The sequence below is a fragment of the Scyliorhinus canicula genome, chromosome 1 (assembly GCF_902713615.1).
Source record: "Scyliorhinus canicula chromosome 1, sScyCan1.1, whole genome shotgun sequence".
Taxonomy (NCBI): Eukaryota; Metazoa; Chordata; class Chondrichthyes; order Carcharhiniformes; family Scyliorhinidae; genus Scyliorhinus; species Scyliorhinus canicula.
The window spans coordinates 62,682,430-62,701,287 of NC_052146.1; the positions used below are offsets into that span (position 1 = coordinate 62,682,430).

The window sequence follows — 18,858 nt, forward strand, 5'->3', positions numbered from 1 at the left end:
TACTGGCCGTGCTGCTAAAGAGCTGGATTCTCATTTCAGGCATATATACACACATACACAAGCACCCCTCTCTCACACACACCCACAAACACATAATCTTTATTAGTGTCACAAGTAGGCTTACATTAACACTGCAATGAGGTTTCTGTGAAAAGCCCCTAGTCGTCACACTCCGGCGTCTCTTCGGGTACACAGAGGGAGAATTCAGAATGCCCAATTCATCTAACAAGCACGTCTTTTAGGACTTGTGGGAGGAAACCAGAGCGCGCGGAGGAAACCCACGCAGACACAGGGAGAACGTGCAGACTCTGCACAGACAGCGACCCAAACTGGGAATCGAACCCAGGGCCCTGGCGCTGTGAAGGAACAGTGTTAACCACTGTGCTACCATGCTGCCCTCAACCCCTCTCTCTCTCTCTCTCTCACACACACACACGTCTCTCTCAAACACATGCACAACACATGCACACCCCTCTGTCTTACACACATGCACAAACACACATACTTACCCTTCTCTCTCACACACCCGTCTCTCAAACATACATTCATCCCTCTCTCACACACACTCACCCCTCTCACACTCACAGACACTCTCATCTATCTCTCACACACACACCTCTCACACATACACCTGAACACACTCATCCGTCTCTCACACACACACTCACCCCTCACACACACACTCACCCCTCTCCCACACACACTCACTCCTTTCTCACACACACACTCACTCCACTCTCACACACACACACACACATTTCTTTCTTACATACACACACTCAACCTTCTGGCACACACATCTGTGTCTCACACACGCAGACACACACTCTATCCCGGCGCGCACACGCATACACACACACACTCAATCCTTACGCACACACACTCACAGATAAACCCTCAACCCTCTCTCACATGTCGGTGATATGTTGATAGTGTTTATTTCATCGTTATTTGTGGAATCATGTTCTGTACAAAATGGCTGCCATGTTTTCATACTCAACAGTAAACATTGTGCTTCATATATTTACTGTATGTGAAGGATTTTGAGATGCTTATTATAGTTATGCAAAGATCCTAATTAAATGTAAATCTTCATCCATTTTATGAGATTATAGTAAATATCTCATTCGCTCACATCTACTTACCTATCACCAAAGCTGAAGCTCCTCCATTGGTTAATGCAGGTGACAGACAGGTTGACTCACTTGGTGCAATGGCCATGACGCTCGGTAAGGAGGCCATGATGAGGTTCTGGGTCTGTTGGGCTACAGCATGGGGATTGTGTGATAAGCTGTGGAGAGCAGTCAGTGTACTGACAGGGGGAAGGGTTCCTCCTGAGGCAGCTATCTGTGAAGAAAACACACCAGGTTAGATGAAAGAATTAAATGTGAAATATCGTTGCACGTTCAAAGAATCATAGAACACTTACAGTACAGGAAGAGGCCATTCAGCCCATTGAAAGCACCCGATCAAGGCCCAATCCCCTGAGGGGCACTTTAGTATGGCCAATTCACCAAACCTGACATCCTTGGACTGTGGGAGGAAGCTGGAGCACCCGGAGGAAACACATGCAGACACGGGGAGAATGTGCAAACTCCGCACAGTCACCCAAGGTGGGAATTGAACCCTGGTCCCTGGCACAGTGAGGTAGCAGTGTTAACCACTGTGCTGCCCCAGTTTACAATGCATCAGAGGACAAAATAGGCCTGTGCTTGGCCTAAGTGCAACTTCCAACTTGAATATCAATGGAAAGAATCATCCCAATCATTAAAGTTCCTCTGGTGTAGGATTTGTGTGTATACAGTTAGGAGGCAGTGTGATATAAATACACCGCCACTCTTTGAGACATCTAATGGTTTGTTCTCTCAAGGGTCTGGTGGACACATGTCTTTGTTTGTAATTCATCTGCGAGTCTGTGAACAGATTCCTATCAAGTGTCATGAAGTCTGTGTGCAGAGGTAGCCCTCGTCCTCAAGCAGCCAGCCTCTGATACAATGGTCTGATTGAAAGAGAGAGAGCTGAATACTGACACTGAGTGAAGACATCATGGCAACTGCTGGGACATGTGGGGGTGGTAGCCTGAAATCCTGCAAGTCCGAAGTCCCGACTTCCTTATGTGTAGCCTCAATAGATGAAGTTGCTGGCTCTGATGAAAGGTGCATCGTTCGCTTGCTGGATGTGGGTGTAGACAACCAATTGTTTGATGAATGTAGCTAATATCAACTGCTGCCGTTAGATCCTGAATATTACCAGTTACAGTCACTTTCAGAGCCAGTGGCAAGGAAGAGCTTGGCCAGGCATTGAGCTGCAGCAAGTGACAGAGAGTGGTGGTGGCCTCCCTGCTGAAGCGGCCACCTCACACACTGGTCTTCACTGAATTGCAGCACGGTAGCATTGTGGATAGCACAATCGCTTCACAGCTCCAGGGTCCCAGGTTCGATTCCGGCTTGGGTCACTGTCTGTGTGGAGTCTGCACATCCTCCCCGTGTGTGTGTGGGTTTCCTCCGGGTACTCCGGTTTCCTCCCACAGTCCAAAGATGTGCAGGTTAGGTGGATTGGTCATGTTAAATTGCCCTTAGTGTCCCAAATTGCCCTTAGTGTTGGGTGGGGTTACTGGGTTATGGGGATAGGGTGGACGTGTTGACCTTGGGTAGGATGCTCTTTCCAAGAGCCGGTGCAGACTCTGTGGGCCGAATGGCCTCCTTCTGCGCTGTAAATTCTATGTCTATGAATCTCTTGGCCTATGCCCTCGAGTGGAGCAAGGACAACTATCAGCTTTCTTCCTACGGCCTTTCTTCCATAAGACCATAAGGTGTAGGAGCAGAAATAGACCATTCAGCCCATCAGGTCTGCTCCGCCATTCAATGAGATCATGGCTGACCTGACATGATAATGCTCAACTTCACTTTCCCGCCTTATCCCCATCGTCCTCAATTCCGTCACTGACTAAAAATCAGCTTTTCGTCCTGCAGCTGCAAGTCTCTGGTCCTCTGCCTGGGCCTCTCCTTCTACCTTTAGTATCCATCATGTCACCGCACCCAGAACGTGAACCTGAAATCTCCTCAAAATCCGTGGAAGATTTAGCCAGATAACTCTCTGGAAAACTTTGTGTCAGCTCCAGCAGCCAAAAATAATGAGAACCACGCAGTGGCAGTCAAACTCAACAAACCACTGATTTACCCAGGAGCAGTTGAGAATTAATTAATAATGCAAATGGCCACCTAATACCACACCTCCCCTTTCCCCCAGACTGTTCCTACCTGTAATTGGCTGGCCTATTGTGCAACTGGCAGTTAGCCCCACACTGGAGCCCTTATTGCTTTTTTAGGTTCCTGATGAACAAGGGGGTGAAAGGTTATTGGGAGGTAGGCAATAATGTGGGGTTGAGGTTACAATCAGATTGGCCATGAGCTGAGTGTCCTACTTCTGCTCCTAATTCTTTTGTACGTATGTTTGTAGAACACTGCAGCAGTTTAAATTGGTCCTGAAATAGGTGCAGGATCCTAATTTAAATAAAAGTAAAAGTAGAGTCGCCAGAGGCTGCTTTCCCCTTTTGAGGGGGAGAGCTGATTGCTGGTGATTTAGGTGGTGAATAACCTCAGCCAGTACGGGAATTGAACCTGCGCTGCTGGCCTTGCTCTGCATCACAAACCAACTGTCCAGCCTACTGAGCACCACACTCTCAGACAGTGCGTTGCCGATCCTAACCACTCGCTGTGTCAATCTGCCTCCACCACACTCTCAGACCGGGCATTCCAGATCCTAACCACTCGCTGTGTCAATCTGCCTCCACCACACTCTCAGACAGTGCGTTACCGATCCTAACCACTCGCTGTGTCAATCTGCCTCCACCACACTCTCAGACAGTGCGTTGCCGATCCTGACCACTCGCTGTGTCAATCTGCCTCCGCCACACTCTCAGACAGTGTGTTGCCGATCCTCACTACTCGCTGTGTCAATCTGCCTCCACCACACTCTCAGACAGTGCGTTGCCGATCCTCACTACTCGCTGTGTCAATCTGCCTCCACCACACTCTCAGACCGGGCATTCCAGATCCTAACCACTCACTGTGTGAACCTGCCTCCACCACACTCTCAGACAGTGCATTGCCGATCCTAACCACTCGCTGAGTCAATCTGCCTCCACCACACTCTCAGACAGTGCGTTGACGATCCTAACCACTCGCTGTGTCAATCTTCCTCCACCACACTCTCAGACAGTGCGTTGCCGATCCTCACTACTCACTGTGTTAATCTGCCTCCACCACACTCTCAGACAGTGCGTTACCGATCCTAACCACTCGCTGTGTCAATCTGCCTCCACCACACTCTCAGACAGTGCGTTGCCGATCCTAACCACTCGCTGTGTCAATCTGCCTCCACCACACTCTCAGACAGTGCGTTGCCGATCCTAACCACTCGCTGTGTCAATCTGCCTCCACCACACTCTCAGACAGTGCGTTGCCGATCCTAACCACTCGCTGTGTCAATCTGCCTCCACCACACTCTTAGACTGGGCATTCCAGATCCTAACCACTCACTGTGTGAACCTGCCTCCACCACACTCTCAGACAGTGCGTCCCCGATCCTCACTACGCGCTGTGTCAATCTGCCTCCACCACACTCTCAGACAGTGCGTTGCCGATCCTAACCACTCGCTGTGTCAATCTGCCTCCACCACACTCTCAGACAGTGCGTTGCCGATCCTAACCACTCGCTGTGTCAATCTGCCTCCACCACACTCTCAGACAGTGCGTTGCCGATCCTAACCACTCACTGTGTCAATCTGCCTCCACCACACTCTCAGACCGGGCATTCCAGATCCTAACCACTCGCTGTGTCAATCTGCCTCCACCACACTCTCAGACAGTGCGTTACCGATCCTAACCACTCGCTGTGTGAACTTGCCTCCACCACACTCTCAGATAGCGCATTTCAGAACATCACCACTCACTGTGTGAATTTGCCTCCACCACACTCTCAGACAGTGCGTCCCCGATCATCACTACGCGCTGTGTGAACCTGCCTCCACCACACTCTCAGACAGTGCATTCCAGATCCTAACCACTCACTGTGTGAATTTGCCTCCACCACACTCTCAGACAGTGCGTTGCCGATCCTCACTACGCGCTGTGTGAACCTGCCTCCACCACACTCTCAGACAGTGCATTCCAGATCCTAACCACTCACTGTGTGAATTTGCCTCCACCACACTCTCAGACAGTGCGTTGCCGATCCTCACTACTCGCTGTGTGAACCTGCCTCCGCCACACTCTCAGACAGTGCGTTGCCGATCCTCACTACTCGCTGTGTGAACCTGCCTCCGCCACACTCTCAGACAGTGCATTCCATGTCCTAACCACTTGCTGTGTGAACCTGCCTCCATCACACTCTCAGACAGTGCATTCCATGTCCTAACCACTTGCTGTGTGAACCTGCCTCCATCACACTCTCAGACAGTGCATTCCATGTCCTAACCACTTGCTGTGTGAACCTGCCTCCATCACACTCTCAGACAGTGCATTCCATGTCCTAACCGCTCACTGTGTCAATCTGCCTCCACCACTCTCAGACCCTAAGCACTCACTGCATAAAAACTTTTCTCTGCCTATCAATTTTGCTTCTTTCACTAATTACTTTGAACACATGCCCTCTCATTCACAATCCTTGCATGAGTGGGAGCAGTTTCTCTCTAATCTACTCTGTCCGGATCCCGCATGATTTTGAAAAACCCAAACGACTCTGTTAGATTAACCCTGAATCTGCGATGTTCAAGACATTACAACACTAGTCTTGAGGTACAAGAATAAAGAAGTCTTGCTACAATTGTATAGGACATTGGTGAGACCACATCTGGAGTACTGTCAACAGTCTTGGTCTGCATATTTAAGGAATGATGTACTTGTATTGGAAACAGTTATAACAAAGATTCGCTAGATTAGTCCCTGACATGAAAGGGTTGTCCATAGATGAGAGGCTGAGTAAATTGGGCCTATATTCACTGGGGGTTAGAGGAATGAGTGATGATCTCATTGAAATATAGAAGATTCTGAATGAGCTTGATAGGATGGACACTGAGAGGTTGTTGCCCCTGGCTAATGAATCTGGAACACAGGAGCACAGTTTCAGGTAAAGGGGACGATCATTTAGAATTCCTTGTGATACTGGGATTATTTCCACCAGAGCACAGAAGTCCAAGATTAGGTCGAATAGGAAATTTATTCTTCAAATCATAAGAAGTCGTGATAAACTGAATGGGGATAGACTTTTTACTCTGGTTGGGGAATTAATGGGTCGTTAATTTAAAACTGCCATTAAGAGAATGACGAGTGAGGTTATGAAAACTGTCTTTAATAGAGTTGTTAGAGTATGCAATGATGTATCACAGGGACTCATTGAGGCAGAAGCTGGTGCATTTTTAAAAAGGACAGTTAAACATTTCAAGCGTAATTTACAGGGCTATTGAGAGACAGTAAAGCAATGGGATTAGATTTAAATTGCTCCAACAGTGAACCATCACAGGCACAATGGATCAAAGGGGAAAAGTACTGTGGGCATGGTGAAAGTCTGTCTGTAAAAGATTGTTTCCAGTGGCAAGACTCTCTCCGTAACAAGGTCCCTCTCTGCTTGCCAGGGATTTCGAAATGGTAAAACTCCCTCTTAACTAAGTGAATGCTTTTTAAGTATTTGTATAGCTCCTGGCAGTACTGTTGGAAGCTCTGTAACATTAGACTATAGAACCTCTGACCTATACACACCTTACACAATCATTAACAAACAAGTTGTTGTAGTAAAACGTGTTGACTGACAAAAAGCAGCAGTACTTACTTGCTAGGTGCAGGCTGTTAAGGCTCGTGAGAGATGAACAGTATTGACTTTAACACAAGCAATATTTCACAATTGTTCTTCCCTGCTCTTTTGCTTTCACCCTCTCTGCCAAATACAATTCCTTACCAAAGGCCGCATGTGGACCACAAGCTCCCATACTCCTAACTAAACAGCAACGCGAGGACCCCAACAGGAGCGGCACTCACCCAGCGGGAGTTGGGGGGTGGTCCTGTGTAAAGGTTTGGACTGGCGTTCCTGCATTTCATTCAGTTAAATACTAAATGCTACCCACTCAAACTGGTTTCAGATCCTCATAGCTTGCATGGTTCTGAAGCTGCCCACGAGTCCCACAAGATTGGGTCAGCGCACCCTCATATTTTCCTACCTCATGTCATAAAGTAAAAGGGTTTTAGAACATAGAACAGTACAGCACAGAACAGGCCCTTCGGCCCTCGATGTTGTGCCGAGCAATGATCACCCTACTTAAACCCACGTAACCCGTATACCCGTAACCCAACAATCCCCCCATTAACCTTACACTACGGGCAATTTAGCATAGCCAATCCACCTAACCCGCACATCTTTGGACTGTGGGAGGAAACCGGAGCACCCGGAGGAAACCCACGCACACACGGGGAGGACGTGCAGACTCCACACAGACAGTGACCCAGCCGGGAATCGAACCTGGGACCCTGGAGCTGTGAAGCATTGATGCTAACCACCATGCTACCGTGAGGCCCCCGAATGTGCACGATGTTGCACCGAACTGATCAATCTTTCGGTCATTCATGGGGGCTGGCAAAGCCAACACTTTTTGCCCATCCCCAACTGCTCCCGAGGAGTCAAAGGTACTTTCAGTTCAAGGTGAATCACATGGGTTCTGGGTACTGGGGAGGAATCTTCCTGATAGGGCTGTGTGGTTTGTGTTATATATTTGGGCTTGTTGTGTTGCTGGGTGGTCACGTGTACAGTTTGTGATGCACGGGCCTTGCCTCAATCTATATCAAGCCTTTGTAGAGTTAACATCTATTCAATAAATCTGTGTTGTTATTTGCATTCAATCCCACGTGCTTCAACTTCATGTTATTTTGTCCTGAGAGTCCAGAACATAACAGGATAAAAAGAATGCTGGCAACGTGGAACGGATTTTAAAAAAACTAAAGCTGACAGCCCGAGGAGTTCCGGCTGCAGAGCTCACCACGTGTGCAGTTAGATTAAGGCATGGAGATATTGTGAGACAGAGAGATTTCTTGCATTGCATTAAATCCAAGTCAAGCTGCTACAATGGGCTTACATCACAACATAAACTAGACTATTTATATTACAGGAAGCTCCTGAAGGAATGTTGCGAGCAGATTCCGGTATCACTGTATAACAGAGGGGCAGTTTGGCACCCTGACTACTCGAGGAAGAATCCGAAAGTTGGAAGTCCTATGGAGAAAGTTTTCATTACCACGTTTTAGCTAACAAGACTTCTGAGGATATCGTAGACCCTGGGCGGGATTCTCTCAGCCCGGCGCCACGTAAAAAAGCCGAGTCCTGCCGGCGCTGCCCACACCTGCTCTCAGCCAGCAGGAACTCGGCGCGGAAGGATTGGGGAGTGGCCTGTGTGGGAGGCAGAGGGTGTCCAACCCCGGGGGGGGGGGGGGGGGGGGGGGGGGGGAAGAGGCATCCAATGTGCATGGCCCGCGATGGGGGCCCACCAATTGGCGGGCTGGCCTCTCTGGCTGGGGGCCTCCTTCCTTCCGCGCCGGCCCCTGTAGTCCTGCACCATGTTGCGTCGGGGCCGGCGCGTTGAAGGAAGCCACTGGGCATGTGTGCATTGGCGCCGGTTCCACTGCACATGTGCGGAACCCGCGGCGCCCATTTGATGCCGGGATCAGCAGCTGGAGCGGTGTGAACCACTCCAGTGCTGTGCTGGCCCCTGTAGGGGCCAGAATTGTTGATCGTGAGGCCGTGTTGACGCCGTCGAGAAACGGGACAGCGTTTCCGAAGGCGCAATACTTAGCCTCAGGATCACAGAATCCCGCCCCCTGCTTACCTTCGCACCATTGGCAGTTAAACTTTTATTCTACTCAGAATTGCTGTCCAGTCCGAGAAACCTGGCCGCAAAACATATTCAGAATTAACTAAAAAGCTTGAGGACCATTATTCACCCAATTAGTAATAATTATGGAGCGCTTATGTTTAACAAAAGAAATCAAATAAAAGGAGAGAATACAGCACTGGTTGTTACGACCTTAAGGCGCCTCACGGATTATTTGAATTTGATAACTCTCTGGATGATACAATTAGAGACCGCCTGGTTCGTGGGCTATGGAATGAGCGGAGATTGCTAACTGAACAAAATGTATGCCTTACAATAGCCTTAGACGTAGCCATTTCGATTGTGTTGCTGCTGAGGAGACTGCTCAATTCTGAGCAGACACAAGGATCCATAAAAATGCCACAGAGACAGTCTAACCAGCAACAGTCCACCCATCGCTGTGCACAAACGGGCCATATGCAGGATGATTGCTGGAGCAAGAATAGTCAATGCAAACATTGTAACAAAACTGGCCATACAGCAGGATCTTGCTGGAGTAAACAAGTTGCTCCCGAAAAGAATGTCCAAAGAAAGAAACAGGACACACCTAAAGGGAAAAACAAAATGGATTCCAACAAAGGAATTCAGTGTGGAAGAGAAAAATAATAAGAACAATGAAGACCTAGCACATCAATCCGATGAAGATTTGAAGTACTTTCAGTTCAAAGTGAATCACATCGGTTCCGAGTAAAAGTTGTGCAGGGTAGGTCAATTGGCCACACTAAACTCCCCTTAATTGGAAAAAATAGAATTTTGCACTCTAAATTTATATTTATAAAAAAAGATAATTTGTTGTGCATAAAATAAGCATGGCAATGGACAGCAGAGTGCACAAAAGCATATCAGTCAGTTAAAGAAGCACTGAAGAAGTTAGAAGTGTTGGGATATTTTAACCTGAAGTTACCATCACAACATGTCTGTGATGCTTCGCCATACGGAGTTGGGGCAGTGGTGTCACACATACTACCTACAGAGGAAGAAAGACCAATAGCTTTTGCATTACATACCTTAACAAGTGCTGAATCAAATTATGCCTAGTTAGAAAAGGAGGCACTGAGTGTTATATCTGGTGTGAGAAAATTTCCAAAGTAGTTCCAAAATTAAATGCACAGCCTATAAAAATGGAGGTCAACATGGGGCTGCCGTCTCCCTAATTCCCACCTCTGAGCAAAAATGGAATCACCCACCTTTAAAGCCAACATATGTAATCCTGAGGACCTACACCGAGGAATTAGTGCCTCAGAGAGGATACATCGAAGTCAAAGTAGTGTTAAGTGGGCAAACTGCAGAGTTTCCACTCCATATTGTTCAAGGAAGTTCTCTAGTTCTCTTTGGCTGCTCTTGGCACAAGACAATAACGTTGATCTGGAGTGCTGTGAATAGGTTAGTTCATTCTAAAACAGATCTACAGAGTATCTTACAGAAATTTAGTAGTGTATTTGAGGGCACACTGGAGTCCATGAAAGGAGTGCAGGTGGCACTTAAGATCAAACAAAACAGCCAGCCCAAGAGTCTCAATGCGTCAGCGGTACCCCACGTCATACCTCCAAAGGTGGAATCTGAACTATTGAGACTTGTGGATACGGGAGTCTTAGAACCGTCACCACTAGTGACTGGGCAACCCTTATTGTGCCTGTAATGAAGCAAGATGGAATGGAGGCATCCATTTGCTTCAATGATCCATGGACCAGATCTTAAGTGGTTTACAGGGGGTACAATGTCACCTTGATGACATACTGATCACCAATGAACAAGAACACTAGAAGCCACACTGAAACACCTTCAGATGCATGATCTTTGTGTGAGGAAAAACAATGTGACTTCTTTCAAATGTAAATACAATATTTAGGCCATGTGATCAATAGCAAGGGTTTACACAAGGTACCTAGAAGATGGAGGCTACCATGGAGGTCACAAGGCCAACAAATGTAAGACAGTTAAGATCATCCCTAAGGTTAATTCACGATTGTGGGAAATGTGTTCAGAATCTAGCGGCTATTTTAAACCATTAGATAATTTGTTGTTCCCCGTGTCTGCGTGACTCACCCCCACAACCCAAAAAGATGTGCAGGGTAGGTCAATTGGCCACACTAAACTCCCCTTAATTGGAAAACATAGAATTTTGCACTCTAAATTTATATTTATAAAAAAAGATAATTTGTTGTGCATAAAATAAGCATGGCAATGGACAGCAGAGTGCACAAAAGCATATCAGTCAGTTAAAGAAGCACTGAAGAAGTTAGAAGTGTTGGGATATTTTAATCTGAAGTTACCATCACAACATGGCTGTGATGCTTCGCCAAACTGAGTTGGGGCAGAGGACGAACGACCAATAGCTTTTGCATTACATACCTTAACAAGTGCTGAATCAAATTATGCCTAGTTAGAAAAGGAGGCACTGAGTGTTATATCTGGTGTGAGAAAATTTCACCAATACCAATACGTCATTTCATATTGCTCACAGACCAGAGTTTTAACATGTATTTTTGGGCCATGTAAGGATAATCCTTCATGGCTGCAAGCGGAGTTCTTTAATATTATCTGCACATTCCTATGAAATCAAATACCATTAGTCAGATGGCCATGCCGTTGCTGATGCATTGTCACGTTTGCCTTTACCTGCAGGTCAGATACCACTCAGTAGTGAACATATCTGCTACTACCGTACAGGAAGCTGAGAACTACATTTGATCGACTTTTACCCCAGGTCTGAGATAGTGGAGATGTCCGAGATAGTGGAACACAATCAGCCGCCGCAAATCTTAAGAGAAGGTAATTACAAAAGACACTTGGTCCACAAGGAGAGCAACTTTAGTCACACAGCGATAGCACCAGCGAGAAGTGAGGTCCTGCACTGTATTGGCTCAAATTGACCCTGTCTCTAATACGGTACAAACTGAAAATGAACTAGTGTGGATCAATTGTTAGCGTTACACAGCAATGTGCCAGTACCGTGAATGCCAGAACTATCTCAGGATGAACTGCCACCCATACTACAACATTGTGTGATTGTAACCTCTGGTAACTTCAGTCAGCAAAAATCGGGATGGTTGAACAATTCCCTGCTAATAGTCTCCCTTCTGTTAAAGGGATTGATAACGCCATCCAGTTTAGGGACATCCTCTAAAGGCCCGAGAGTACCTCCAAGATCAACAACAACTAAATGCCTGAAGTGTGCAAGCCACCAATGCGGAATAGATGCCCACCAGATCATCTATCCTATTAACTGTCTAAATCTTGCTTTTCCTGCTTAAAGCCTTTCCTGTGCCATTCCCTTTATGTTCTGTTATGTTGGATTCCACACTTCTGCAGACTTTGGTTTAAAACTGAAATATCCCTGGTTCGAGGTGCTATTTGAATTGGTCTGAGGACTCCCACCCACGCGTAGTCCAGTGATGCCACATTTTTGATGGCCTTACCTAGCAGCCAATCACCTCTTCTAAAATCCTGGCACCTATGTGGCATTTGCTGTTGATTGGTGGGGAGCTTCAGAAGATTCTGGAAGAAGGGGAGTAGACCTCATTGTGTATTCAGTTCTGCTTAAACCCAGGAGAGAACAGGTGAGGACTCTCTCTATCAGCTAAGGCTGGCATTTAACTGCTGATTAAAAGACTGCAAGCAGTCGCTGTAGCCAGGTCTGTGAAAGTCTAACCGCTGTTTGAAAGGCTGAGGAAGGTGCAGTGCTGATAGTCTCTCCTGAGATCTCTAAAGGTCTGGAATAAAAAGCCTTTTCATTCCTCTCTACCCTGCAGCCAGTAAACCTGCACAAAGGCCAGACAAGCGTTCAAGAGGCAGAGTGGACAGAATACCCTCTTTCAAATTCTCCGGCAGAGAATTCTAATATATTCTCAGTGGGATTGAGGGCCAATCTGGCGGAGGTCAGTCAAGTGAAAGTGACTCCCCAGAGGAAATTCTACAGCCTTCGGGCTCTAATTGAAGGCACAAACAAGAAGGTCCAATCCATCTGGTGGATTTCAACACTTTGCGCCACAAGAGGATCGCCGACTACAAAGACTACAATCTCAGCAAGGAAGTTACTTACCTCTCACACCCTTTTAATCCCCATTATTTTGATCCTTCCCTACCCAGCTGCGCATCTGTTTTATGTGTGTATGTGTGTGGGCTGAGGGCGGGATGGTGGTTGGGGAGTAATCAGATTAGCAGACCGTTGTTCTATTATCATTACGTGTTTAACTCTCCTCTTGTTATAAATAGTTCTTTTGTGTTTTAATTACAAATCTGGTGCCTGTAAGGCATTGGAGTAGTCAAGGGCCAAAGATCTCACACTCTTTACCCAAATTATTGGTTAATCCACTGGACTCTGGGGCCTGTAACTACACACTCTCCCAGGGTGTTCAAACAACATTATTATTACTGTGTAATAATTCATTGCCTGGGCTTGTATATATGTTTTGCTGACTATGTAAAAGTACTATGGTTAATTGTTGTTATGGGACCTTTGAAGTAAAAGGGGAGCAATGTTATATATTTGGGATTGATGTGTTGTCCCCCCCCCCCCCCCCGCCCCCCCCCCCCCCCCCCCCCCCCCCCGCCATAGCATAAACCATGCCCACTGATTTTTTTTTCCCCCCCAGAGTGTCTCAAAATCCAGACTGAAATCTTGGCTGTGCAGCTGGAGAGCTACACGCTGGGTTTTAGTCAGAGCTTGACAATCTGAAAAAATATCAGAAATTCCACCCATTGTGTACAGTTTTGGACTCCTTATTTGAAAAAATATATAATTGTGTGAGAAGCAGTTCAGATAACATTCATTTGACTCATTCCTGGAATGAAGAGGTTTTCTTATAAAGAACATTGAACAGGTTGGGCCTACAGCCAGTGGAGTTTAGAAGAATGAGAGGTGATCGTACTGAAATATCTAAGGTCCTGAGGGAACTTGACTGGGTGAAAACCCGTAGAATGCTTTTAGGATGCTTTCACTTGTGGGAGAGACTAGAATCGGCAACATGTTTCTGTCTGGTTCCCAAAAATGGGGACTAGACAGAGCTGCACTTCTGGGAGTCTGTCATGGGATCGGAGACCCCCAGCAGCATGCACTTTGGGCAGGGTGGTGTCCTGGCACTGCTGATGCCACCTGGGTACTCTGGCAGTGCCAGCCTGGCACCCTGGCAGTGCCACCTGTGTGCCAGCCTGGCACTGCCAAGGTGCCAAGCTGGCATGTTTTGCACACGTGAATGGGCCGGGGTTTCCCGGCGTGGGTGTTGGGGGTGCTGCGGGGGCTACTGGGGACCCTCCCATATTACGCTCCCATATTACGCTTTAAAAATGGCATCCATATCTCTCGCTACAGTGGGGAGTTCCAGCGAGCGGAGGAGCCACTGTACAAAATGGGGCTATCTGCAGCCTCAGCTATGTGTTCCACCTTCAAGCCCCTTATTCAACGCGAGGCGCGTTGAGTAGCCATGCGTGTCTCGGGACTTTGTTCCCTTTTGGGAGAATGCATCCAGAGTTTAAGAATGAGGTCTAATGTTTAAGAAGGGGAAGACCATAACTTTTTTCTCTTAAAGGATCGTAAGTCTGTGAAATTCTCTTCCAAAAAAGCATTGGAAGGCTGAGTCATTGAATTTATTGGACAGTTTTTGATAGACAAAGGCAGTCAAGGTTGATGGCGGTGCAGACAGGAAAGTGGAGTTGATACCACAACCAGATTTTATTGAATGGTGGAACTTGCTGGAAGGGCTGAAGGGCATACTCCTGCTCCTAAATCCTGTTTTCCTATGTTACTATTTATAAATCATGCGCAGGACGATGCACCATAATGAAAAACTACTATAGTCAAAATCAGAATCTCAAATCCAAAAGAATAGAGGGCTGAATTCTCTGCCGTCGTCATGCTCCGTTTTGCCGGCAGCCCGGGGGTTTCCCGACGGCGTGGGGCTGCTCCACAATGGGAAACCCCATTGACCAGCTGGCGGAACGAAGAATCCCGACGGCGAGAAATCCAGATGGAGAAACCCGCCCAGAAACCGTCAGCATCTCCCAGGTTCGGTTTCTCATCTATATTGACCTGGTTGGAATTGCAGTTATGGACAAAGGTTGAGGCCCTAGCTATGGAGGGTACAACCACCCAGACATCTAGTTGCTTATTGCTAGTTCCAGCCTTGATGGAAACTAACAGCACTTTACATCGCATGGACTGCAGAGGTTCCAACCACCTTCTCCGGGGCAATTAGGAATGGGAAATTAAAGTTGGCCTTGCCAGCAATATCAACATTTCATAAACAAATTAAAGTAAACGGCATCAGGCGAGAGCAAGACGCCTGTGATGACTCTGCTGTTGAAAATTCGCCATTTGGCCTCACGTATGTCAAAATGGCCACTTTGAGTGAGGCACGCGAGGGTAGCCAGCACTAATGGAACGGTACCTTAGCAAGGAGTCTACTTTTTTCGGAGACAAGTGGCAAAAATTGGGGAGAACATAAAGAAATCCAAGGCCCACTGTGCTGGGTAAAATACCAAGGAGTTAAAGGATTTTCTTCAACAGAATTGTCAAAGTATAATTGAAATAGCCATAAAACAAAGAGCATTTTACTTAATAGCCTTTTATTTCAGAAGATGAGTTTTATGAGGTGTAAAAGCAGTTGATGAAGCCCTCACAGTTAATGAATCAAATAATCTAAAATAAAGCTTTCAAAGCACTTCACTCAGGCGAGGCAATTGCCCATACTGCCACATTCAGGAAAATATTTGCTATATTTGGAGAGAATTGTTCAGCCCGAACAAATAAATAACTTGGTCTTTTCTGAATCAGGTCTACTCTGCTGGGCCCCTGCAGTCTCTACTCATCTCCTTGGCAACTCTGTATTCAGATGAACAAATATGGAGAAGATAAGATTTGTTTACAGCTAAAAGTGTTGTTTATTCTTAACCTACAAATTGAACAAATACATTCTAATCCAAATGTTTTGTTCTGGTGCCTGTCGATCTACATCTCCTTTGAGGATATCTATGAAGGCAGCCTGCTTGTGTGGCTAAAAATACAAATAAACTATCTTGTTTCAGTTAAGTTGGCTTCACGTTTCATCTTCCACTTTTGGAGGGTCCAGCTCATGTTACAAAACAGTTTACGTGCACGGCTGTCAGCTGTAACACCTCACCCAAGTGACCATTCTTCATACCTGACCCTCTCTGACTTTAGATAAGACAAACTGAGACACTGGCCGCCCTTATGGTGAACATGAAAGAGCTCACATGGAACTATCGCAAATAGAGGAGGTTGAATCCCTATAGGCAGAAGTAGGCCTTTCGGCCCATCGAGTCTGCACCGATCCTCCGAAAGTGCATTCTACGCAGGTCTGCTCCCTCGTCCACCCCGCCCTATCCCCATATTCTAACCTGCACATCCATGCGCACTAAGGGGCAATTCAACTTGGCCAATCCACCTAACCTGCATATCTTTGGACTGTTGGGGGAAACCGGAGCACCCAGAAGAAACGCACGCAAACACAGGGAGAACATGAAAACTCCATACAGACAGTGACCCAAGACCGGAATTGAACTGGGTCCTGGCGCTGTGAGGCAGTAGTACTAATCACTTTGCCACCATGTCACCCTTTTAAAAAAAACATTTTGCAGGGAATGTGTTTCCCGTCAACTCTCAGGATGGCGAGCGTTAAAATTCAGGTCTTCAATTTTTTGAAACATTCTTCTATGTAGAGCATAAGATTTAGCATGAGGCGTCACATTGAACTATCTCCTACCCTGTTGTCATATGATCTCAAATCTCACTGATGATGCAAACCTCTATTTACATTAACCCTTTACCCCTCAGTGGTGAGTGGTCTTTTTGAACTGTTTACAGTCCACGTGGTGGAGGCAAACCCACAGTGTTGTTTGGGAGGAACTTTGACTGAACGACTGTGAAGGAACAATAATACATTTCTAACACAGGATGGTGTGTGACTTGGAGAGGAACTTAAAGGGACTGGTGTTTCCATGTGCTTGCTGCCCTTGGTCAGTAGAACAGAGATTACGACTTTGGAAGGTTATTTGGTGAAGACAGTTTGTGACACAGCCCATCAATCTGCCCCAAATTGAAGTACCCTTGCCCTCCAACAGGATTGAGCTGTCAACTTACTTTCTTTCAAATGGATTTATTCCCCATTTCAAATAAGGACATCTGCGGGAATGTTTTTTTTTCTTCAAAGATGTTTTGAACCCAATCATATTTTCCAAGGCTAAATATTGACCTGATTAAATGCAGAGTTCTCTACTTCCCCCAACAATATACCTAAGTCCCGCCTCATATAAACACCTTTACTGCATCCATATGATATATTTGTCTTCTTTAGCTGCACACTGCTATCATTAGACAAGGCTGGTAAGCTTCAAAAAGAACAAATTTGCAGATCCATACCCACACCTCACTAATGCACACTGGGGGAAATCTGTCGCCTCCTGACCTTCTCTGGGGAAGGCTATGGGAGATCCGCTGGTAATATTCATTTTTAAAGAAGGTATGAGTGGATTCAGTTGTCACATTTTGATAGGTGCAGAACAATTGCAGGGTGCTTCTGAAGTAAAGCCTGGAAGTGACAAACGTACGCTGATATGCAAAGTCCCCTGGCCAATAAACTATTTCTGAATAGCTGGCGCCTCTTTTATTTAACAAAAAAGGAATGGATATGTGGTCTGAAACCCTGGCTCCCCAGTCTTCAGTCTCTCAGCAAAACTCACTACATGCTTGAGGAACAGTCTTTATTCTGCATCTCTCTAGTCAGAACAATGAATTCAGCAACGTAAAGCTTCTGCACTATCTTAATCACTTAATAATAATATTCGCTTATTGTCACAAGTAGGCTTCAATGAAGTTACTGTGAAAAGCCCCTAGTCGCCACATTCCGGTCCTGTTCGGGGAGGCCGGTTTGGGAATTGAACTCACGCTGCTGACCTTGTTCTGCATTACAAGCCAGCTGTTTATCCCATTGTGCTAAACCAGCCCCTTCTGTCTAAGTTGTGGTTTCTGAGGGGCAGGAGAGTTTGGTGGAAAGGGGAAGCGGGTTAATATTTTGGTTAGAGATTTATTGTCAGGACACGGATCTGGTGGGAACATGGGAATCTGCTCCCAAGGGATGTTTTTTTCCCATTCTCAGGACTCACCCACCCAACCCGCATTTCAAGTATTTTCTGCTTTTACTTCAGGCATCTTACCTGGAGGTTTCATTGTGCAGAGTCTGGGCCATTCTCGGACTTTTTCATCACTTTAGCTTGTGGATCTTTTAATGTATTTTCATTACGTCACTGGAATGACCTTTGTGCTCTCTAACATTCCCCTTTTTTCACGTTTCCAGCCATTCAACTCTCCCTCTATGGCCAAATTACCTCTTGCTTCATCCCCCAATCATTCATTTCCCGAAATTGCTTCTGTATCTCAGGTTTCAGTGTCAGTGAAGGGTTTACATCTGAAACATTAGCCTGTCTTTTCATTTCATAGGTCTGAGAGAAACACAGCCTTTTCCTCAGACTTGCTGTGTCCATTTGAGCGACTATAAAAGTTGTGAACAAAACAACAGCCTGATGCCGAACGACAGGGATACACTTCAGATTCTAGCTCACCATCAGCTTCATTAGCTTCATTAGCGACAATGGGGCCAAATAAATTCAGTGTATTGTTGTCAGGTCAGAACTAACTTGCTCACTTCAGGCATCTATTCACCCTGGATATTCCCAGTATTCGTCTCAGCAACTCATCCCTGCTTGTAACATTGCCTGAGCTGCACTCAGTAAAGCTGCTCCTGAAGCAGCAGGCACATAAAACAGAAAGAGATGGAAGTTCCTAACTCCTTCCCAGAGCTCCACTGATGTTCCGGAGCTGCTTGAATGTCACTGATCCAGTTTACAAGACCGTCAGATGTGCTTGACTAAATGATTGCCGGCAGACTCACGGCCAGTCAGCTATGACCTACTTTCTCTCCCTGTTATTA

At 46.4% G+C, this 18,858-nt stretch overlaps 1 protein-coding gene across 3 annotated transcripts in view; it reads right to left on the reverse strand.

Annotated features, from left to right (window-relative positions):
• hnf1a (HNF1 homeobox a) overlaps positions 1–18,858 on the reverse strand; it is a 272,346-nt gene that overhangs the window by 106,900 nt on the left and 146,588 nt on the right. For all 3 annotated transcript variants that reach the window (XM_038791553.1, XM_038791567.1, XM_038791560.1), the window contains exon 6: positions 1,146–1,347. In XM_038791553.1, the coding sequence (XP_038647481.1) occupies positions 1,146–1,347 (202 nt within the window). The remainder of the gene's footprint in view (positions 1–1,145; positions 1,348–18,858) is intronic.